The sequence below is a fragment of the Parasteatoda tepidariorum genome, chromosome 7 (assembly GCF_982258835.1).
Source record: "Parasteatoda tepidariorum strain Cologne lab strain chromosome 7, Ptep-v5.0, whole genome shotgun sequence".
NCBI lineage: Eukaryota > Metazoa > Arthropoda > Arachnida > Araneae > Theridiidae > Parasteatoda > Parasteatoda tepidariorum.
The window spans coordinates 60,508,667-60,533,297 of NC_141761.1; the positions used below are offsets into that span (position 1 = coordinate 60,508,667).

The following is a 24,631-nucleotide window of genomic DNA, read 5'->3' on the forward strand; positions in this document are numbered from 1 at the left end:
TTATATCATTAAACCAAGAATGATCTGCTCCTCTTTATCTACTTTCTTCATTTTATAACCATCATTAGTTTTTATTATGTAAACAGAATATTCATTTTCCATACCATCATGTCTAAATTGCCTGCATAATGTTAAGCACAATTTTCCTAACTACTTTAACTTTTTTATCCAGTCTATATTACATTTAAACAAATTAGCAATTTTCTTATTTACAGATTTTATTAAAACGAAAATTGCAGCTAAAACTAAAACAAACATCTAAAATTTGCGCTAAGCAAGCTTCTTTTCTCTCAAAATACATATATATCTTTGATCAAACTGATGCAGAATACTTGTGAATTGCAACTCTTGCGATTTAATTTATCACGTATTTTGTTTACCGTAATATCTAAACTAAACTCTTATTTCGTTAATTAAACTGATTATTGCTGTGTTGTTCCCCATGGTACGAATAATAACATTTGAAAATTGTCTCATCACATAGCAACAGAACTTTCTTTATCATTTATCAGCAGTTATTTCTTCAATGTTGTTGCTTCTAATGACACTTAAGCAAGCCAAGCTCACCAGTGAATGGACTTTCTGCGAATTAAATCAGAAAGGCGAGCCTTTAATTTTGACAAGAGAGCACCGCAAGCGTAAAAGTACGTCTTAGCTCAATACCCCATGAATAGTTCGTATATCCAGTGTAAGCGGTGGGTCTTAGCGGAGTCGAATTATCTAAACACTGTGCTACAACGGCGCTATATCTGTAGTAGAATTTATTGTTGTTTCTTTTCATAGATTGTGAAGCATTGGGCTTTCATAACGCTTCCAAGAATGAGTGTGGATACTGTACAGGAGGTGACACAAACCTTCCCAAAAACTATTCGGTAAACTGTAAAAAAGGCTGTGATATTAATATCCGAATAGATTGTAAAGGTGTGTGTGGTGGAAATGCTTACATTGACGAATGTTCTGGATTGTGTGTAGGTAAGTACAATACCATCTAATTATTTTAGCTACTCTATATAATAAATAATTTCATTTCTAATTAGCAGTTACAAAGAATTATAAGTTGCAACGCAAAAAAAGTGTTGTTGTTTTTTATTGCTTTCAACTTTCTTATGGTCGGAAACACAAACATTCTAAAATTATGACCATTCTACCTTCTTACACGGAGAAAAAATTCTGATGATTCCCTTACTGTATGGTAATGACTAAGGCCCGGATTTTGATGACATTTGCATTTTTTCGCATTTTTTGCATTTTTGAACCTTTTTTTGTCTTTTAGAGCATTTTTTCAGATTTATAGGGCATTTTTCTTTAAATTTTGGGGCGTATTTTGCATTTTAATGCATTTTTTAAAGTTTTTTGTTAATTTTTTCCAATTTTTATTATTTTTTTATCAATTTTCATTATTACTCTGGCTTCCAAACAATGAAGAAAATCTACAGAATATTAACAGGTGAAGCAAAATCTTTTCAAATTGAAGAAGAATTGTCAGTAAGTGAGACCGTCTTTTTCAAGTACGCACCTATAACATCAGTAGACGTTGAAAGAAGCTTCTGCAGGAATGAAAATTTACTTTCAGACAAGAGACGCTCGTTTACATTTCAAATTATCAAAAAACATTTAATAATCCAATGTAATTCTGATATTTAGTAATATTATGAGATGGAAGTTGTTATATCCATTAAAGCTTCTATACAAAATAAAAATATTTTGGTGTCAATATATTTTCCTTTTTTTGTTATTTTAGGATATAAAAGAAAAATTTCAAACTTTAATGAACGTAGAACAAGTATTGCATTGCTTTATATTTTTTAAATGACTCATAATAATTTTAAAGAGCAAAATATTTTTTTAATTCAATATTTTTACTTTATTTAAGGCATTTTTTGCGCAATTTCTGGATCTTTAAGGGCATTTTTTGCCCTTTTAAGGGCATTTTTTGCACTTTTTAAGGGCATTAGTTGAGATTTTTTAGGTCATCAAAATCCGGGCTATAGTAATGACATTTTGGTAAAAACAAATAAAACCATTCTTAAAAACCATAAGCATTAAAAAACGATTCTTGAAAACCATATTTTATTCTTAATTTTACCAAAATCATTACAAAAGTGCTTCTGCAAAAATTACTGAACTTTTTAACCTTCCCATAGAGCCAAAAACACGGTAAATTTTACCATATTCTGGTAGTTTCGACAACACTTTTTTTCCCTGTATTAAAAGAAAGATAATATGCAAAAATTCAATAGTGATAAATCCAAAATAATTGTAGTACGTGGCAAGTTATATTAAACAGTTTTTTTTAATTGACAACACAAAAAGTCCTTTATCTGTTTTAGAAATATTGGCTTGAATCATTTAATGCATTGCAGAACAATTTTAAAAACATTTTTTTCATTACTTTCTAAATCATTGAAATATCTACTTTACTGAAATCATAATTGAATCCTTAACAAATCCGATATGTTTTTGTTCTTTTTCTATAAGAGCACGACTAAATGATGCAAAAACATCAAAACAAAATTTTAGAACTAACATGCTTTCATTTGTAGCATAATTAGATAAGTACAGTTTAAACATTTCTGTAATATTTTATTATTTACATCATTCATAAGATACATTTCATTAACATAAATGCAAGATATCAATAATCATTTCAGAAAAGTGGATATTTTAGTTTAGTTTAAGAAGAAAATGAGAACGTTATGAGACTTTCCTGAAATTTTTATGCTGTAAAAGAAATTTCAGGGAAATATTTCTGGTGCTCAATGCTAATTTATATGCTGTGCCGGAACGAGGAAAACTCGGTTAAAAATAATTGTGTCCGAGGGTGAACTGTATCCGTCCTCGTTAAACTGTCCTACCATAAAAACTCGACTTCGCGCGTATGTCGTTGAGTTACCGAAGTGGACAAGCCATCTCCTCCACAGAGGATTAAAATTGTGGATTATCCCTGGGACTAATAAGTGATGTTTCCCAGATCATCGCCAATAGCCAATTGTGCTACAGCTCCAGTGTGACGTAAATAAACCATTACTTACTACTCCGTAATTTACTAAACATATTGCTCTTTTATTTTTTGTTACATTCCTTTTGGGGCTAGCCCGTTTTTAAGATTTAATAGTAACGGAGGGGGGCCTTTATACCCTTGTATCGCAAATGTGTAATAATTTAACTTAAAAAGCTCTCAAAAAGGACAATTTAGTCATGCTCATGAATTTTATAATCTTATTTTATGTATAATGATAGAAAAAATAAGATTCACTTTCAATACATGATTATCTACTGATTGTGGGTGATGACATAAAATTAATAAATATTGAATCTGAGTAAAAACAAACAAAGTAAGCAATGGGTACTTCTGAATTTCTTTGAAAATTTCTTGATTTTCTATTATTACTTTGTAAGCATTCGCAAACTTTGTATAAGAAGAAGCATTTGAAGCTATTCAAACCGCATGCGACTCGATAGTCGCGATTCGGTAGGCCTCTTCTTTAACTTCCAGTTTTGAATCATGCTGCATGAACCAGAACTGCAAATTAAATTGAAACTCAACTTAATTTCAGTGAATGAAGTAAAATGCTTATGCATTTGCTTTGTTTATAAAAATATTCATCTTCCTCTTTCAGAAAATTCAAAATCAGTGGCTTTGTCAAATCGAGATTGTCGAGGAATGTGCTCGTCGACAGGATTGCAATTATTCACGGATTCGTGTGGTGTTTGCCACACAGGGACGTCGCCTTTTCAAGATTGCACAAATAAGTGTCATTTGCCAGGTACATATTTCAAATTTATTTATCTGATGTGAACGAAACTCTCGCACGATAGCAGGATAGACAATCACGCGATAAATTTCGTTCGAATACAATTCGTCTTCCAATCAATGATTGATGTCAATAATATCAATTTTAGTAAGACCAAGTTCAGTGTTTCGAGTGCATGATCGTGCAACTTTATCCTCACACGTGCCTATCTTCACACACGCAAAGCTTGTTATTTATTTATTTTTTTATTATTATTTTTTTTTTTTTTACTTTTACAGTTTTATCATTAGTCCATTCATTGATACAAATATGCATTTTTCATGTGTTTTCAATAACAAAAGAAAACTTTCAAATTGTTATGCTTTTTTGAAAATTACAAGGTTACTGAATTAGTTTTAATGAATTTCGCCTTCAACAACAGTATCTTTCACTCTAAATCAATAATAAATGAGAAGAAAAATATTCATGAAACTCGATGTACACGTGTATAGATAACGCTGTTTATACAATCCCTGGCCAATTTATTAGACGCACTAAAAGATTCTATATAAAATCTTAATTATCAGGTTTTGGTTCACTATATATAGCTTTATTGTTTTCACGTGGCTGAAACCGGTTTGTACTTGTTTACGTTCGTGTGTCAATTCGTTAGCATTGTAATGCTATACGTTGAAAATAAATACAAATAGGAGGTATATAAAAAATCTCCTGAACCCATTACATGTATGTTTAAATATAAAAGTATTGCATGTAAACTCGTGCAAAACATGTAATTATTAAAACACTAAAGTGCGTTTAATCATTTAGTCCATATTATAATATACTAATATAATATCTGATATAATAAATATTCTATATTTATATAATATATCGTCTAATTTATCCAATCGTCGAATTTATATTATATATCGTCGAATTTAACCAAATGATACACGAACGCAAAAAAATGCAAACCGGTTTGTTTCAGTCACGTTAAAAGAATGAAACAGTATAGTGTCACCTGATAATTTGGATTTTACATAGAATTTTATAGTGCGTCTAATAATTTGACTGGGGACTGTATGTGGCATTGAAACAAAAATGATTAAACTATTTTAATGAAGTCAACTTAGAAATAAACACTTTAAATTTTTAAAAAAAATTAAAAAACAGTAAAAAAAATGAGCGAATCGGAGAGTAATTCGGTATTTTAGACCCTCTGACCTCCTTTCTATATAATTCCTTCTTTTGACTCTTCTGTTTTCCCCTATCATCAAATTCTCCCCAGCTTTACATTATCATTAAATGTTTATTCATACAAATTTCAACATTTCTTTTTGTATTTACTTAGCTCATTGCAATTTTTAACAGCTATTAAACGAAACTTTTGAAGACATATCTACTGTAAAATTACTTTGCTATACTTATCTACGCAATGCGCACAATAAAAAACGAACCACCCTGAATAACTTTTGATCTAATGATCAGATCTTCACGTTTTAGAGCTCAATCTTAATGATTTGAGATGGTGATTATAAATATGTTAGTTACTTAGTGCAGACGATTTTTTAAAGTTACGAAATCAGACACAAAAACGTTCTAGCTCTGAATAAACACACCTTTTTTTTGACGGATTTGGATTTCTGATCCCTAAAATATGGGGGATAGCCGCAATCTGGCAAATATGGTCCAAATAAGTTGGTCATGAGAGCGGTCCAAAGTTCGGACCTTAAATAAGTCGAAATAAGTTGAATTCTTCGTGTACTTCGATTAACATACTAAAAACCAATACTTCTTTTACTTTCTACTTCAAAATGCTTTTTAATTATGTTTTTTTAACAGAATTACTATTAAAAGAGTTTTGACGCATCATACCAAATCACCCCTCCTAAGAGGAAATCGAGTAGATGCACAGTACGAAAAAAAAACAAAAGAAAACTTCACAAAATACTGTAGCATATTCAAATAAAAGATGCACCTAGGGCCTGATGATTTGTCCCTTGAATTGAAGTGTCTCTTATTCTGATGCCACCTAAAACTGAAAAAAAATCATATAATAAAAAATTCAGGTTCACAGATCTCACTTAAATCTTTTATCTACATTGCAAAGTACCGCGCGTCTACTGATTTTTTTTTACCACAATATAGTCTTAAAGGTAGTGTGATGTTTTTTTTTCTTCTTAAATCTATCCATTTGATGGTGGGAAGTACTGTAATCCCAACCTTTGCTCAACCCCTTGTGCCTTTTCTAGTAAATATATTATCCTCTAACAGATACATTTCTTGCTCTTACGGAACAAAACCAATGGAACACTTCTTTACCAATTTCATATGCTATAGTTGTTCTAAATTTAACAGTTTTGGAAACTTTATTTAGCGTAATAAACCCTTTTTTTTGTAATTTATTCTCTATCTTCAATACATAATTTACTTAGTTTTTACTTATTCCAAAAGAAGTTTTATTGAATCTCTCAATTTAATATTTTCTATTTCCTCTATATTAATTGCAACTTTAAACTTTTTTCTTAATGTTCATCTTTCCCTTTTTGAAACCATACGTAAGAGAACATATAAACATGTAAGAAAAATCAAAAATTAAACTCCCCCACACAACACATCAAAAGTAAAATTACTTTAGATTGCACTATGGCAAGTTATTTTAAAAATCCCCCCCCCCCCTAGTAGTAGCAGTCTTCAAAAGATAGAGATAAACATACTAGCAAAGTATTTCAATTTCAGTTTTCTATTTCTCAATCTCTATCTTACTTTTAGAAACTTTTTTTCTGTGACAATAAAATGGAATGTTTCTTATTAAGAGGCAAATACATTAAGACCACTATTCACTATGGGACTAACAGATTAATCCCTTAAATAAAGGTAATAATACTGCATTGAGAACAGAACAATGGACAAATATTTAAGTTTTTTCAACCTCTGTCCCCCACGTTAGCAAATCCTGACACGGGATTAGAAAGAGCAGAACATTGTAGAGATACTTTCAAAACTGAGTTTTGAAAAGGACGTGTGAAGACAGGAGTTTCTATGCTGATCCTTTATTTAAGCCCATCAAGGAATTAAAAAATAAAAAGTTTTAGAATTGTGTTTGTGTAATTCAATTTACTGATTCGCAATACTGTATCAAACTTCCTGATTGAAACTAAAATTACTTAAAAAAGTTATATTTAAATCTTTTCTGTTTTTCTCCATCGATGAATAAATATGTGATATTTTTTCGACATAATTCTTGTCTGTAACAGTTCTTCCAACATTTAATATTATTTGGAAGTTTTAGGAGCCCTTTTATTCCTGTTAGTCACACCTCACTTATAGTGATGGGTTAAACTCCCCTCAAATAGCGAAGTATAATCCAATTTTTTTCAATCTTAAAAAAATTATCAATAAAAAGGGTAATTCATAATTTATGTAAAAAAATAATAATAATAACTGAATACATTATATAAACAATCAAAAAGTATCAACTTGAAATTTCTTATTCTTACAGAAAAGATAGCTGATAAATAAACATTTTCGTAAAAAGGCGGTTCCTTTCATGTTTTCTCAACTCTTAAAATCTCCAACATATGGGCCAAGATAGAACCGAGATAAATATTGCAACAGCAAAAAAAACATAGCATACAAGGAGATCATATTTTTTTTCCAAATTGTTGATCTCTTAAACAATTTCAATTGGTAAATTTCCCCAAATTATAGCTCAATTAGATTAAATATCTCGGGACTATTGCAACACACATACTTACATACATATTTTTAGAAAAATTAGCGTTAGATATAACAATTTTAATTAAGTGAATTAACGATTAATTGAAGAAGAAAAAATGCTTTTAAATTTTATCAATTTACCATAGGGCAAGAAAATTTAATGGCAAAAGAAGAATGTGGACGTTGCGTTGGAGGCATGAGTGGCATTCCAGAATCAGAAGTATATGATGAATGCGGGAACTGCAAATCGTTAGCCGGCATGACTTGTCCTTGCAACGGGTGAGTTATTCTTAAACTTCTAGTTCTTTGTCGCTATCGAATGTGTCAAACACCTACAATTTATCTACGAAGGAGAGTAAATCTTAATTTTACAGATACTATAACACTTAAAATGCTTGATTAACATCAACCACAGCACTAGATATATTTGTAGTCACTTATGCAATCACGAGGAGCAATTTCCTACACAATTCACACACAATGCCAATCTCCTACACCAGTGTTTCCCAAACTTATGACTTTTGAGTACCCTTTCTAAATTTGTCGTAACGCTGTGTACCACTAATAAAAGAATTAATGTATTTTTTACTATAAAAAAATTGCACAAAAGTTAAATATCACCACTGGCTGCTGACACCACTAATTATTAACTGTTAACTCTGCAAAAAATAGCCAGTATAAAAATCCGTAATCCTAAATTTTCATGGCTAGCTTTATTTTCAAATAAAATTTTTGGAAATTTTCGTTTGTTGCAAAATACTTCGCATAAGAACGCGTACCCCAGCTAAACTGTTCCCGTACCCCTGGGGGTACGCGTACCACACTTTGGGAAACACTGTCCTACACAATGAGGAGCAATTTTCAACACCATTTCCACCTATCTCTTGCAATGGCACTTAGGTATATTTTGGGACAAAACATTTAACATGTTTCTTTAGTCGAAACTAACTATTAATCGTAAATTTCACAGTTCTAAGCAGATTTTTAACGTTACCTTTCATCATGAAGTCCGCACTTAATATGTATTTTAAGAATTTTTTTAATAAAAATTTTTTCAAAAATGAAGTTTGAAAAGGGATCTTCATTAAGAGTTGCAAACTACTACTTAAATAGAAAAGTAAAACGCTGTGGAAATCCAACGGATAATTACTGGGGAAGGCAGGACTAAAAATACAGAATTTTATTTGATTACTAAATGAAACTTGACGATGTTTCTAATAGAGGTTTTTCAACTCCTTCCATTTTGAGAGGCCCTGGCCAGAACAATTTGGGGGACCTTTTAAATATTTCCTTTTTGTAGGATCTCTAAAAATTGTATCTCTAACAATTAGATTTCCTCCTAGTTTCTTAAAATTGATTATCCTTTTCTTTTTTTTTTTAACTTTTATTATCATATACAAATAAGTTAGACATTTTGCTTCCGTTAGCATCATTTTAAATTTTATTTTCAAATTTTAGATTTAATTTTATAAAAAAAGCAAATTTTAATAATTATTAACCAAAATTCTTTACTGAATAATACTTGCAGGAGCCTCTCAGAGTTGCAAGATCTAGGCAAATGCCCCACTTGTCTAATCCTCATGATGGCTCTACAAACCACCGCTTTTCTCAAATAAGGTTTTTCAGAGTGGTGGTGGCTCAAGATATAGAGCGTTCATCTTCCAATGACGTTAACCGGATTCGAGTCCCACCGATGACTGGTCGATTCAAATCTGCATCTGGGTCCCGCCGACCACAGTGCTGACGTGAAATATCCTCAGTGGTAGACGAATCATGTGTTAGAGTCCGCTTGCCGTCACGCTAACCGTGGGTGGTTTTCGTGTTTTTTCTCTCCATGTAAAGCAAACGCGAGTTAGTTCCATTAAAAAGTCCTCCACGAAGGCAAATTTCTCCCAATACTTTATCCAGGAGTCCCTTTATCTTCTGTATTGGGTTCAAAATTACAAGGCTGCGGAGTTGTACAGTAGTAGTTGTAAACCAAAAAAATTAGGTCGGCTGTTCCATGACGGTCATAATATAAATAGGACTAATCTCATTCCTATTACTCATTTGAAAATTAAACCGTTACCCCTAATACGCGTACTTTTTGTCTACATTTTGATACAGATTCAAAAAATTTACATTAAGGGCGCTTTTTACCAAACACCTTGTATCCACCTCAACACCCTTAATCGGCAGCTAGTACTTACATAAAGCCAGGTTCACTAGATGACAATACGATATTTTTTTTTAAATAGTTTGCAATAAAATTATAATTACAATTAATTTCATAAAATATCTGAGTTTAAATATTACACATTAAAATATTACACATTAAAATATACAAGGTGTTCCATAGTTAATGCACTTAATAAACATTTTTGGAATTTTTGTCAAAAAATATACACAGTTTGAATTATAAATTAATATTAAGCAAAAGCGCAAAAAACAAAAGCGCTTTCGAATTTTCTTAAATTACTAATGAGGACAGCGGATTAGAAAATATAAAAGCATAAATAAGCTTGGAAACTTTTCTATTAATTGCCTTTCAACTTCTCTCTTTTTTTTCGGTAGCAAACAAACAGATTTTATGTTGCCATCCCACGCTCCTCACTGGCTGTTCTTCAAATATCGTTGACATTTTTCTTTTTTTTTTGCTTTGGTATTTCTTTATGATTCATAACATGTAAATTTTTTTAACTTCTTTTTGACTTCCAAAAATATATAATAATGAAACCAATCACTATGGAACAGCCTGTATAAAAAACGAACATTCCGGCGGTTTTCGAGATTAAGGACAATCAATAATTCAAATATATTATTGACAAACACGAAATTTTAACCTCATGAAGATTTCGTTTCGAATGAGTATCCACATACTAATACTAAAATATCCATTGATTTAAGGTGGTCCTGTAATTTTTTACAGTTGTCTTGTAATTTCATTTTTTTTTCTTTGCTAATTATATTTTTAAGGGGAAATAAGTATATTTTATCTAATCTTTCTTGTCTGTAATTAACCTCTAATTGTCATGAATATCTCATACTTATAGCACTGGTATTCCCGATGTGTGCGGTGTATGTAATGGCGGAGGAAGATCCTGCATTCGTATTCTTAGGTTCAGCCCGAGAGCTCTACCTGTAAATACCAACACAAAGGTTAGTAAAAAATCATATAATAATTGCTTATCTAATAATCTGAATATTAAATTAGTTTATAACCCACGAAAACGAAATAGTGCAAAAAAAAGTTTTTAATAATATGTAGGGAATGATGATACTTATAATACATCGAGTATATGAAAAGTACATAATTAATTACTGTCATTTCCATTTCTAAATGTTTTGAAATGTAATTATTCCCATATGGTACATTGAGGTTATGGCGATTTGCTTCTTCGGGATTTTTTTTATTTAAAAGAAGTCATATCTAGCTCATCGTTAGTCAGGTTTTATTTATTTATTTTATTTTTTCCCTAACCCAACAATCATAACAGAGAATTTTCACTGTCTGCGATTGCTGCACCTCCGATCGTCATCGAGAGAAAAAAAGAAACCTGATAAGGAAGTTTTTCGCGAGAAAATATAATTCACCAATAACGTTCTCATATAACGTCGGAGGAGCGTGAAGCGTATGCATTGAGAATAGCCCTGTAATCCAATTGAAATGATGGAATGAAATAATTACTACTCGATTGGAACCTCTGATAATTCAGAAAAAGTAATACCAGATCAGGGGCCAACCATGTCGTCTGATTTGAATCAAATACAATAATACATGAAGGAAGTATCTGAACCTGGTGGTGAAATATATTTTCTCGCGAAAAAGTCACCAATCAAGTTCCTTTTTTCTTTCGAAGGCGATTAGAACTTTGGCAACCGCATTCGATATTAATACTCCTTTACGTCGCAGTAGAGCTGCACAATAGACTATTGACAACGGTTTGGGAAACATCCCTGAGGATGATCCCGAGATATGCTATTTGCGATCGAAATGGGCGGCAGGTGGCGTAGAGCAGAACTCTCTACCTATGGCAATACTTCTCATGCTTTCCCCAATAGCGTGTGGAGAGTTATAGAGGAAGGAAGTACGTTAATTCCTTTCTTGATTTTCATATAGATTAAAATCTTTTAAGTTGGAAAACTATATGGAACTGAAAACTACATTAAACACAGTTCTAAAGAAAAGCATCACGGGAATTTAAAAAAATATTTTTATTAAATGAGAAGGAAAAATATTAAGAAAAGGAAAATATCGTGGTACATTCCTATATAACTGAAAAGAGAAAAAACGAGGGAAGGGAGAAGGACCAAAGGCATGAAACCGGTCTCTCCCCATATGACGTATTCGAGCGTTGCGATCGCCAATCACAAGTATAATTCCTTGCAGACAGTGTTATGACTCCAGATTCTTTTGTTTAAATTACTTTATTTTACAATACAACACTCAGAATATTAAGACTGTTTACAAAATATATTATTTACGTGTATGTTGGAAACAAAATAGTACATCCTTAAGATGAAAATCGTATAGAGTTCTCTTAAACACAACGTATCGTAAGTTCTTTAACTTAATATTATAAACATAAATGGAACATAAAAAATAATTGCCAGTTTCATAAACGCAAAAGATAATGTTAATTATCTCTTGCGTTTATACATTTGAACTTATGGATGGGTGATCTAATGTAAACATTAACAAGCGTCCTGAAACCGGAAGAAATTTAGAAAATTTCCGGTGTATCCCTCCGCTTATGTTATGACTACGAGGCGATGTGTGAACAAGCCTAATATTCCATGCAGTTTTGCTATTGTAATTTGGGTTCAAACCTAAACATAATTGTACCATTCATAAGAGCTTTCTGAAATGTATTGATTCTCAGAGGTCGTAAGGCCGAAAAAATTTTTGGAAAGTTAATATCTCATTGTGAATAATTCTTAAGGTTTGCCATGTTTTGTATTTTATCCCCTATTTGGCTACATTTGAATAAAATGTCGCCAAAAATATCTTTAAAAATATCTTTTTAAATTAGCCTAATTAGAAAATATTCTAATGATTATAATATTAATATGATAATACTGAAGTTTAAAGGCTGAAAGAAAGAACTCGGTACATGTGAAATACTGCAGAAGATATGATGCAATAATATGATGGCGCGTTTTTTCAATCTGCGGCGTAAAAATATATCGGAAGCAGTAATCCGGAAGTCTGGAAAGAGCAATTTTACCACTAACGCCACCACCCTTAGCTTTACACGATCACCCATCCATAGATACTCGAAAGATAATGTAATACAAAATAAAATAACGAAAACATGACGGAATTGACAAACTTAATGTGAGTGGCAACAGACAGAATGACTCCCGCGCTTCTGTAAAAACAATAATAAAAAAACCCAACAATCTGTGTGAAGTCCAGTACTTTAAGATAGAATTGTTTAGCAAAACTCGATACCGCACATTCTTGGTCCATTCGCAGGCTGGTTAAAATGGTAACCCATCGACACATTAATCCTGCCATTGATGTTTAAGGGAGCATTCTCACTGAATGCGAAAGTCGCACCTCCGACCGACATCAAGGAAATATGAAAATTCTGATTAATGAAACATAATTTCAGCGAAAACTTTTCTCCCACAAGCGATCGGAGATGCAGCAAACGGAATTGGTATAAATTCTTTTCCTCCCGCTTGCGCGTACAATCGCATACACGAATTGGATGCAGCGAAAAAGGTCTGTTCCTTTTGTTGAATAAATCGAGAATTTGGAGCTCCAACTGTGCATTCTTACGAGCATAGATCATTAAATTTTGTCCCAGCAGATTAAGGAATTAATTATTTAAATTATATACTATATTTATGCTATCTTTTGTACTTATCATGCATTTCAAAAGTATTTGCGTTCTGTAACATATCCGTGCGGTTCTTTATTTTTTGTCAGTAAGAATAGCGCTGTCTCTCTCAGTTTATAAAAATCGATATTCTCCACTCTGAGTTACTTTCATCGATCCTCTCCTTGAGCAGACGTAACCGTAATCCGTTGTAGTATCGTCTTGTTTATTTTGATTTCGTGAGTTGCGTAATTTAATTTTGAATTTCAAAATTAGATATTTCTTAATTATGTTGCCTCCTCAAATGGGTGGTGGACCTCATGGTCTTGGTGATCCTGATGATACGTCATTACGGAAAGTGGAAAGAGAAATAATGATTCCTACAAAGATACGAGAAAAGGCGAAGAAAGAAAAATGTGTAGCAGAGGGTGAAGTTTTTTCTAAATGTTGTAAAGAAGCCTCATACTTGATGACTTGGAAGTGTAAAGCAGAAACCAAGGCTCTTAATGCTTGTTTAGAACGGTGGTATAATGACGAAGGATTAAAAAAAGAGTGTACAGAAGAATATTTAAGACAAAGATCAGAATACAGACAAACCGGCAAGAATCAGAAGTTACGAAGAAAAGAATCGGTGTTATAATGTCCTAAAGGGTTATTAGAAACTCAAAAAAGAAAAAAAACGTCTCACTTATTTCATTTTTGATATGTGGATGTTTAAAAATGATGAATTTAGTTTTAAATTAACTAGTTTGGAATGCTTCTTTAGTTAAAACAATAGAGTAGTATAACTAATTGTGTGCTTCGAAATTTTCTTTCAATATTTTTACTTTCTTTAAAATGTTGAATTATTTCAAAATCACCTCATACATTTAAATATGTGTTAATTCTTTAATTACTCTAGGTTAATAATAACTCTTGTGTATCGTTTATTCTGATCTGTGTTGCTGTTTTTTTCCAGAAACTATACTACATCAATGTTTGAGTACTATCGATAGTGATTTAACTTGTGCTGAAATCTTGTACAATTTATTATGTTACTATTAAAATTTGAAATTATATATTGTCTGTTTTCTGTGTCTTACTGGAGTTTTGTATTACAAACAACTGAAATATATTGTTTGTATTTGTGTTTATTGAAAAATAGGTATCCAAATATTCACTTTTTAAATAAAAAGCTAATTAAAATATGAAACGAATTCAAAAATTTCAGAATATCCGTTAATTTTGATTTTGAAAATTTAGGATAATTGGATAATCTGATATCTCTATAGATATATTTTGATATAAATTCAACATTTTTGATTTAAAAAAATTAAACTTTGCTATTCAATGGCAATTCACTTTGCATTATTCAAATTATAATTTACTTTATTTTATTCTTTAATTATAATTTACTTTATTCAAATTATATAATTTGCATTATTCAAATTATAATTTACTTTATTTTTTTACTTTAATTTACTTATAAATTATAATTTACTTTAAACAAAATATTTTAAAATGAGATAACAATTTCTTGATTATGTTTAAATATATCATATCTCGAAAATGTGAAATTTAAGCTTAATTTTAAGTGTTAAAAGGACAATTTTAGTCAACTAAAGATGCAAAATAACGTATATTCCCTATTTATCTTTATTGATATATTTAAACTTAAAATAAAGTTTTTCTGCCTTTTAGATCCCTAATCCATTGCACAATTTTGACTGAAATAATCTAAAACTTAAAAATTTTCTTACTAGTATAGCCATTAAAAGAGAAGTTAATAATTAATTAATCATTAATAATTGACTGATTAAACGAAGTGTTTTATTTCACCATCTACTGTTCTAGTTATTTCAACATTCTAGGTAACCTTTAAAAATTCATTTTTTGAACATAGATTTTTTGTTTTGTTTGGGGTACATTAAAAAAATGTGAGCCACGGAACCTACAATTAAAAGGACGGAATCAATTCTTATCAGTTAAGTAATTAATGTTCTTTTTTTCAATTTATGCAATCAATCGTCAAATTTTTTTCTATAATAATTTTTTAATAATATGGAAATTATTACTTCAGAAATATATAAAATTATTAATTTCCTTATTTACAATTTATTCCGTTCTCCTTAACTGTGAAACAAAACTTAGTTATTTGTTCTTAATGAGAATGGAATATATTATGCATGTGAAATGTTTTTATATAATTATTTTTAAAAAATGAAAATAATTACTTCAGAAATGAATAAAATTACTACCTTTTAAAAAAGCAAAAATCGAATTACCTAGTGTTAAAAATAAATTTTTTTTTTTATAATTATGAAAGCTTTTTTTTTGTGCATCAGGTGAGTATCTGAAATTCTACAAATAAACAACTATGTTCTTTGTTTAAGTTATTGTATGCATATAGTTTATTTTTAAATTGTGTCACCTTTTGTTTAAGATTGCCATTGAAGGAGCCTTTGGACGAGCTACAAATAGTAATATCAAGTGTGTTTTAATAGAACAAATAAATGATGAAGATGGAAACAGAACTGAAGTCAATGCATCCCATAATGGTACTCATGCAACTTGTCCAGCTAAGTTAAAACTTGGTAAATATCATTTTTGTTGATATTTTATCGATTATATTTTAATATAAGCGAGTTATTTGGTTTCAGAACTAGCTCAATCTATTTAAAGAAGTTCTGTAGATACTAAAAACTTCTCTCATATAAAGAAAAATTATTTCACGTTGAGACTGTTTTGGAGTTAACCAATTTTAATTCATTATATTTAGCTTGAAAAAATGTACTTTAAACTCAGTTATAGATTTAGTGGAACTCTGTCTCAAACAGATGATTGATAATGACACAAAACTTTCCCTATGTCCTAAGGGACAATTCCACGAAAGTATCAACTTTTAAGTGAATTTTTTTTTTATGAATTGCATATTTTAATTTTAAAAATATGTTCAAAAATAGCCCAAGTCTACATATTACTGTTTCAATTTTGATAATTTTAAGTTTTTGAATCTGGCAGCATTCTAAAATAATCACATGGCTGACAAGTGAATTGTTCACATTTGTGCTGAAATTTTTTTCTTGAAAAATACTTATAAAATAAAAGAAATGTATCTCTCTTTTGCAATATTTTGATAAAAATATGCATATAGTACAAAATGTAAACATTTAAAACGTAGTCTTTAAGTCATTTTAAGTTTAATATATAAAATAAAAGTGACTTTTTTTTGTGTCATTCCGCCACATGTTTTAGTATTTTTTTTAAATAGCAACTGCATTTCAAAATGAAAATGTGTATATTTTGGAATATAAAGCAGATATGGCATAAGAATCAGTGAGAAATTATAGAATTTTATGCATTTGATTATTAACTTCCAATAATTAGTGTGACGGAATGACACATCTTCGGCGATGGAATGATAAAACGAGTCCTTGTGAAGCTTATTCAAAAACTAGGGAATTATTTCTTTTTCAATTTACCTAATGGCTAAAACAGCTGTTGAAAGACAGATAGAATGTTGAAAAGAAACAAGATTCCCGTGATATGATGAAAAAAAAGGAAAAAAACAGAGAAAGAAAGGCAGAGAAGAGAGCTTCCGCGACAAAAGCTGGACTTAAAGAAACTCAGAAGTGCAAACGCTGTTGTGCAGGGATTGATAGAATTTGATTTTTTCTTTGTTTACGCAACCTCTTCAAATACAAATAATTTAAATTCCTTATACAAATCCTGGCAGAGTCTTGGTAAAGCCATAAAAAAAATTTTACACTGACCATAAAAAAAATTGTGCACTCATTTCCAAAATCACCAATAGAGGTAAAAAAATTAATTCTGTCTTTATGTGAAAAGCATTTAACATCAAACTCAAAAGAAACTAATTTAAGTGAGAAAAGTAATATTGATGAGTTGTTTAATTTGGTTAAAAAAATTTAACGTCCAGATGATATTAGTTATAAGCCCCCAGGTATGAAGGATTCAGTCATAATACAAACTCTGACAGAGTAACGAAGAGTGCAGATGCAATATATGCTTATGGCACTAAAAGAGGCTTTTCATAAAGAAGCATATAATGATGTAAAGTGTGTCTTATCTAATGTTTGTTCTTATTCTCATTTTTGTTAAGTGTATCTTATTAATACCTCGCAACACATGCAACTATAAATACCACATAAATGTGTGGTTGTTCTAAAAAGACGTTGACTGCTTTAAAACGGCACCTAATATATGCAAAAGAATATCATGAAGTCGAAGCAACAAAATCGTTGAAGTTTTGTTCAACTATTCTATTTAAGAGAGGGCAAAAGAGAATGGTTACAGCAGCATTGACAGAGACAAGAGACATGCACTGGACGCTCATGTACTTGAGAAGTAAATCATCAAAATTAGAATGTTTTCTAATTATAACCATTTGAAAGGTCACTGTTTTGAAGAGAAAATGGAAAACATGACTAAAGAGTATGCTCTTTAATCACTGTCCCTTACTGCGGAAAAAAGAAGGAACATTTATATGTGGCGCAAATTACTTTGATAAACAAAGACGATTTATATGTTAAAGTACTAAAAATAAGATGGTACAAAAATTTATTTATTCATAAATTTCTTGAGAACGAAAATAAGATGTAACATTGGCAAGTTAGGTATAAAACCTCTTCAAAGACAACCAAAGTTGTTGAATTTTAATTTTTAAATTGTTGAAATTTTTACTAATTTTTACATAAATATTAATCCTGTTTATCTATTACATTCTGTTTATAATTTACATATTAATGAAACATTTTTTAAATGAAGACTTTCTTCCACTTAACTTTTTGTCATTCTGTCACGGTCATTCCGTCACAACAAATCGATGTAAATAACAGCTAGCCAACCTGAGGTTAATTTTCCAAATTCATATGTTAGATTGCTTACACATTAAACTAAAAGTAAAAAATAGTTCAGAAAAATAATAGCTGCAAAATTCACAGAAACTACCAGTTCTAAGCGGCATGCCAAAAGCTTGGTTGCCCAAAATGTCATTCCATCACACAAATAAAAAGTTCATAAAATTAAAAATAAAAGAAATAGAAAATCCTTTTTTTTTTTTTAGTTTATGAATCGCATTATGCCAATAATAACGATATTCATGAGAAAAAACAATGCTTATTTGAAGTTAGATGCATAGAAATTTCTATTAATTGTTATTTTGCAAGTCAAAATGTCATTCCGTCACATATGGAATTGCTCTAAGAGTCCTATCAGGAATGTGATTGATTTTGTCATTTGTTAGGTTTCTCAAAATATCAAATATGGCTTTTTTTACAGGGTGCATAGCGTTTTTAAAAAGTGCTTAATGGTGCTTATTTTCAATTTTTAAAAGCCTTTAAAGGTGCTTTTTTCATTGGGTGTTTTTAAAAAGTGATTAATTTTCCCGTTTTTCAAAATGAGATTTTTCCTCAACTCTGTTGATCTTTCCTTCGAATTATGCAAAAAGATACAGTTCACATTGTTTTATTCAATGTTTTTACAATTAATTCAACGTTTTTGCAATTAATTCAACACCAATCTATTTCGGCGTATTGTCAGTCGGTAACGTATGAAAACGCCATTTGCTTTACATGGTTCAAAATTTCAAGATTTTAGACAGTTGTCAAAAACAATGCCAAAAAGTTTTTTTTTCTGACATGACTGTTAAAACAATTTTTGAATATATACAATTTTTGACTTAAAAATGTTTTTTGAGTGCTTGAAAAGTGCTTATTGTTTGTTGCATAATTAGGCTCTGCACCCTGTTTTATTTTTTCACGCTGACTTGCTTTTCTCGAGATATATATCTATTTTATATCATTTTTATCTTACGATTACATCACCATCTGTAAACAAAATGTGAAGATCTGCTATCGAGATTGGAGTATTTTTCTGGAAATGCCAAATCTGCATTAAAAGTTAGAGTTCCCATTTAAGGTATTAAAGTTGCCCTCCTCACAACCCAGGAATAAGTTAGGGAGTTCAAATGATGCATTTGATGATACCAAATTATGCATTTGGTATCATCAAATGCATCATTTGAAAATATTTCCTACTCGTTGCTTGATTAAAAAACTTCATTCACTTAAAAAATATACAGAATTGGAATAACAGTTGACGTGTTTCAAACACTTAAAAATATACACCTATTTACAAGACTTGCCAGGCATGAATGAGAAGAAACAAGAGTTTGGAAAATTTGTTTCACGTCTGGCAAGTCTTGCAAATGGGTGTCTATGTTTGAGCGTTTGAAGCATATCAACTGTTATTTCCAATCTGTATATTTTTGAAGCGGATGAAGTTTTTTTTATCGAGTAATGTCTTACTACTTCAGTTTTTTCAGATTATTTCTTTAATTTCCTATATGTATTTTTAAGTTTTTGAGACATTTGACCATTTCTAAACTTTTTGAGCACCCTGTTTATTGTAATGTTTTTAATACAGAAGATATATATAATGAATGTATTATAAAATAAGGATATTATAGATATATAATTGGTCAGAAGTAGCATGCTACAAACAATGAAACTATTGTACATAGTCACTACTTTTACTTTTGTAGTGTAGTTTGCTACTTTTTAAAAAAAGTTAAGTAGTTTGATACATAAAAACAGTAGTTTGTAATTTCCTAGCAACTACATTTAACAGTAGTTTTGTAAAGAAACAAGGTTCAAATACAATAAATTTTTTTAATCTGAATGGTATAAGCCTGCCCCGATCTGTAGATGGAGGCGATGAGAATGCAAAATGGGGTTGCCGAGCCTTAATTTGGTACAATTGATGCTACAGAGCAGAAAGTTTTTTCATAATTGTTGGCAGTAGTTGTTTGTTTTATTGTTTTCTGTGAATTTTGTAATCAAGATAATAAATGTAATTTAATTTCTCCTCCACAATAATTTTTTCTACTTACATTAATACAGAAAATAGCAGATACTTTGATTTATGAGGCCATCACAATTCAAAGCTAGAATACATTATTAAAAAATTGTTTAAAATTACGAACTGACTCATGTAAGCATGAATAAATATGTCTTAATAATTCCTCGTGTTTAAATAAGCTAATTTTTTATTCATAACTATTTTGAACTTAAATGTAAAAAATTAAGTTCTCCAACAAAAGTCATGTCCTAAAAGTAGTGACTACATTTCAAAACTAGTTTGTAGTCACTACATTTCAAAAAAAGTAGTTATAGTTAACTACATAATTACTACTTGTTATAAAGGAGTTGTAGTAATTACAATGAAACTTCCATAATTTAAAGCATCATCAGAAGTTAAAAATGCTTTGAGTTTAACGAAAATACGACGAATCGGAAACTGAATAAATATCTCGAATTTATTTCGACATTCAAGCATGCTGCTATCCAACTTGGGTTAACTTATAATATGAAATAAGTATAATTAAAACATAATTGATATGAATTATATCATGTCAAAAATATTTGTTACTATATTTTTAACAAAATATTATTTTTAAATTAAGGTTCTTATAAAATTGGTATCAAAGTCAGTGTTACAGATCCTCCTGTAGAAGATTTTGTTGAAGGAGCTGAACTCTTGGTTTATGATAAAGGTTTGTTTTCTTTTTATTGTCATCATTTTTCTTATAATCTAATTTGAGAATTTGTAGCTTAATTAATTTTTTATTTATGTGTGTATGTTTCTAAAATAAAATATTACCGTTATTTTTATGTTTCTTGTAAGTTATGTTTCTTTTCTTTCTTTGTTTAAGCAGCAGAATATTTGTCAATGTCACCAACTAAAGCTGTTTTTGATCGAGAAAATGGCGCCAAAGAATTAATTGTAACATTTTCTGGTGGAAAAGTACCTCCTCTACCGCTAATATGCATTCTTTCTGGTGAAGGTATGATCAAGTTCCAAAAAGTTCAATGATTATTGCTATTTAAATGTGATTTAATGAATCTTGAAAAATTTTTATGTATAAGTTACATTTTAGTTACGTATATTATTATAGATATGTATATTTTTATAGAGAGTTCTGAAAAGTTCAATGACTATTACTATTTAAATGTGATTTATTGAATCTTGATAGAATTTTGTGTATAAAGTTTATGTAATTCTGCTTGCTTACTAAATAATATTTAAATATTTTTATGATGAAATTAGCGATCTTGATCTTTTGTTTGGTAAAATATTAATCATTTCACATGTTATAATTATGAAAATGTACTTACTGACTCCTCGGTTCTACAGTCCATGAGAAAGTCCCTGGGCCTCCATGTCCCTGGGCCTCCTTCACCATGCATCTCCACTTTTTCCTATACTTGGTCTTTATCTTTCCATTTTTGATTTTCCTCTTTTTTTAAATCTCTCTCAACTTTATCTAGCCATCTTTTTTGTGAGATGTTCGATCTTTCTTTATCCTTGTATTATTTCCTATAGATTTTCTTTGTTGCTCATTCATCACTCATTAGTTGTGAAAATGTACTTATTTAAAATATTGTTATTTCTATAAACCATTACTAAGAGCTTGTTATTTGCTTAAAACATCTTTTTACACAAGAAACTTTATGTATCTATGATTTTCATAAACCCTTTCTCTGTATTATTCAAGATTGCTAAATTTAAGCCAAGCCAAGAGAGCTGTTTTTTTTTTCTGTGGTTTGAACCACTGAAAAAAATGGACTATTGAAATAAAATAATTTTCAAATACTGAGATAATATAAAAGAAACATAATGTTATTAATTAATTACAGTGGTGTGGTTGAATACAATATGGAGCAGCAGTTTAGCACTTTTGAAAAGCTTTAATAATAATTTTTGACTATTTTTATTAATCAAGATCCCAACTTTTATAACCAAGTATATATTTATTATTATTTTGATCATCTTAGTTTTGTAGAAAATTTGTGATTAAAAGAAGATTTAGCAGACTTTTTGAAAAATGTTTATTCTAGAGCAATTTAAAGTACAGCTGGGATGTTTTAAAACATAACTGTGTGTGTTACTGTTAAAGACATGAAACTATCTTTTAAATAATTGTGCTATTATATAACTAGTTGTAGATGGTGCTCATTTTCATCATATTAGCTGTTATAATATATTTTTGCTCTTTACTGCAGTATTAGACTTCTGATGTATCATAATATCATAGCAAATTTTAGCTATATTTTTTACTGAATATAAATTGTTACACATTTATCGATTGTGAATAAGAATGTAAAAAATGTTTTTAAAAATTCAATTAAGACTAGTCTGGACTGGTCTATAACCCTTTGTATTACTTTATAGTATAAGAACCCTTATTTACCTAAGATTTCTATAAACTCTAACTATATATAAATCTATTACATATTAGAGTTAAAAATTATATTTCAGTATCAAATAAAAAAAATAAAAAATTTCCCTTCAAAAACTACACGCAATATTTTAATTAATAGAGAAATTACAAATATTAAACTATTAAATTTTAATTATATATTATCATTATGTATTTGAAAATCTATAAACATTACTTTTGCTTTATTCCTGTTAAATGTTTGCAACAATTATTAACCCTATTTAGGACTTATTTGATTTTCTGTTCAGCCAACTAGTTTTTCTCATTTTCATTCAAGAAAGGAACATTATTCTATATTTTCATAAGGAAAATTTTTAAAGAAATTAGCCTAAAGTATCTTGCTGTTTAAGGGTTAAAGTGCTGTGTCACAATGTCATGCTTTTGTCACTGATCAATTTAAATACAGGGTTCATACTCCTCCTGAAATTCCTGAAAAACTCCTGAAATTTGCTTTTTTTTTCTAAGGGCCCTTATAACTCCTGAAATTGGTGTTTTAACTCCTGAAAATTAAGTTTTATCACCTGAAAATTTTTTTACAAAAATAAAAAACGATTCTTATACGGAGAAAATAATTAATCATCCCTTCCGTCTTCCCATCCCTTTTGTCCCTGGCTAGCAAATGAACTGTATAAAGATTGCCTGCTAAGTGTTGTTCCTGTGCCGGTTTATAATTTGAATCGAGCAATTCATTTGAATAGCCTCACTACAAAGGCTGAAATTTTATGGACTTCAAAGGTGTTAAGCTTACATTATTCCTATTGGAATGGTAACCACATAAATATGCGCTACTATTCTTCAGACTTTCTAGGCCATGCCACATCTGAACTTTTATTTAAAAAAATAACTGAGAAATGCTTTGCATAAATACTAAAAGTTTACTACAATTATCTATGGATGGCCCGAATGTCAACCTAAAAGTGCTAGACATAATGATGGAAAAAATGAAGAATGGACACAATGTGAGTTTCTTGAATGTAAGTTCATGTGGACTGCACATAGTGCATAATACCTTTATGGGTGGTTGCTCTATTGCTTTTCCAAAAGTAGAGCATGCTGCATCATCTGTTTACCAATTTTTTAAAGACTCTCCTGCTCGAAGAGAAGATTTTGAATTTGTAAAATTCCCTTCAAAATTTTGCAAGCACAGGTGGGTGGAGAATAAAAAAGTTTTAGTTCGACTTTTAGAAATTTTGCCTGATGTTAAAACTTATTTGAAGGAGATAGAAAACAAAAAGTTTTCTCGGCCAAACATTAAATCGTATACAATCTTACAGGACATGGTTAAAGATGAACTGTTTATTGCCAAATGTAATTTCATTTTACCTGTTGTGAAAGATGTTGATTCTTTCTTAAAATTGTATCAAACTGATAAGCCCGCGTTACCATTTTTAAATGGTGATCTCTACTTGCTATTAAAAGATGTGCTGAACAGATTTATAAAAGAAGAAAAGCTTCCAGCATCGTAATCGATTTATACTTAAAACAGTGTGTTAAGTATAAATCTCAAAGATAAAGAAATTTGTAAAGAGGCAACCAAAATTGATGTTGGCTTTGTTGCCAGAAAAGAGTTGATAAAGAAGAAAATTTTGAAGGATGAAGAGAGAACAATGGAATTTTTTTTGAATTGCAGGCAATTTTTATTGAAGTTGTCAAAAAAGCTAATTGAAAAGTGACCACTGAATTTCTCTTTAGTGCGAAATGTATCGTGCATTGATCCTTGTACAATGCATGTTAATAAAGAAGCAAATTTAAACAAGCTTCGAAAAATATTATTTCATTTGACCAATGCAGGTAGAGTAAAAGAAGATTGTGATAGCATTCTGAAGGAATATGTTCAATTTGTTGAAGATTTTAACAGCATGGATGCTAGGACAAAATTTAGGCACTGCATTGGCGATAATTTTGATCCTAGCGTAGATCGACTAGATGTGTTATACTGTGAGTTCCTGTCAAGTTCACAATATCCCAATTTGTGGAACAGAATTAAACCTCTACTTCTGCTTTCTCATGGCCAGGCAACTGGTGAGAGAGGGTTTTCGGTCAATCTGTTGAAAATCTGGCAAACCAAACAATTGTGGCTAAAAGAA

At 30.1% G+C, this 24,631-nt stretch overlaps 2 protein-coding genes across 2 annotated transcripts in view; both read left to right on the forward strand.

Annotated features, from left to right (window-relative positions):
* LOC107437428 (uncharacterized) overlaps nucleotides 1–24,631 on the forward strand; it is a 93,366-nt gene that overhangs the window by 31,142 nt on the left and 37,593 nt on the right. The window contains exons 3-9 of the mRNA XM_087167894.1: nucleotides 784–972; nucleotides 3,621–3,767; nucleotides 7,601–7,733; nucleotides 10,487–10,592; nucleotides 15,684–15,834; nucleotides 20,727–20,816; nucleotides 20,979–21,107. Of these exons, the coding sequence (XP_087024020.1) occupies nucleotides 784–972; nucleotides 3,621–3,767; nucleotides 7,601–7,733; nucleotides 10,487–10,592; nucleotides 15,684–15,834; nucleotides 20,727–20,816; nucleotides 20,979–21,107 (945 nt within the window). The remainder of the gene's footprint in view (nucleotides 1–783; nucleotides 973–3,620; nucleotides 3,768–7,600; nucleotides 7,734–10,486; nucleotides 10,593–15,683; nucleotides 15,835–20,726; nucleotides 20,817–20,978; nucleotides 21,108–24,631) is intronic.
* LOC107437427 (COX assembly mitochondrial protein homolog) lies at nucleotides 13,458–14,319 on the forward strand. The gene has a single exon (XM_087167893.1). It carries the CDS (start codon nucleotides 13,551–13,553, stop codon nucleotides 13,899–13,901), a length of 351 nt encoding a protein of 116 aa, XP_087024019.1. The 5' UTR covers nucleotides 13,458–13,550; the 3' UTR covers nucleotides 13,902–14,319.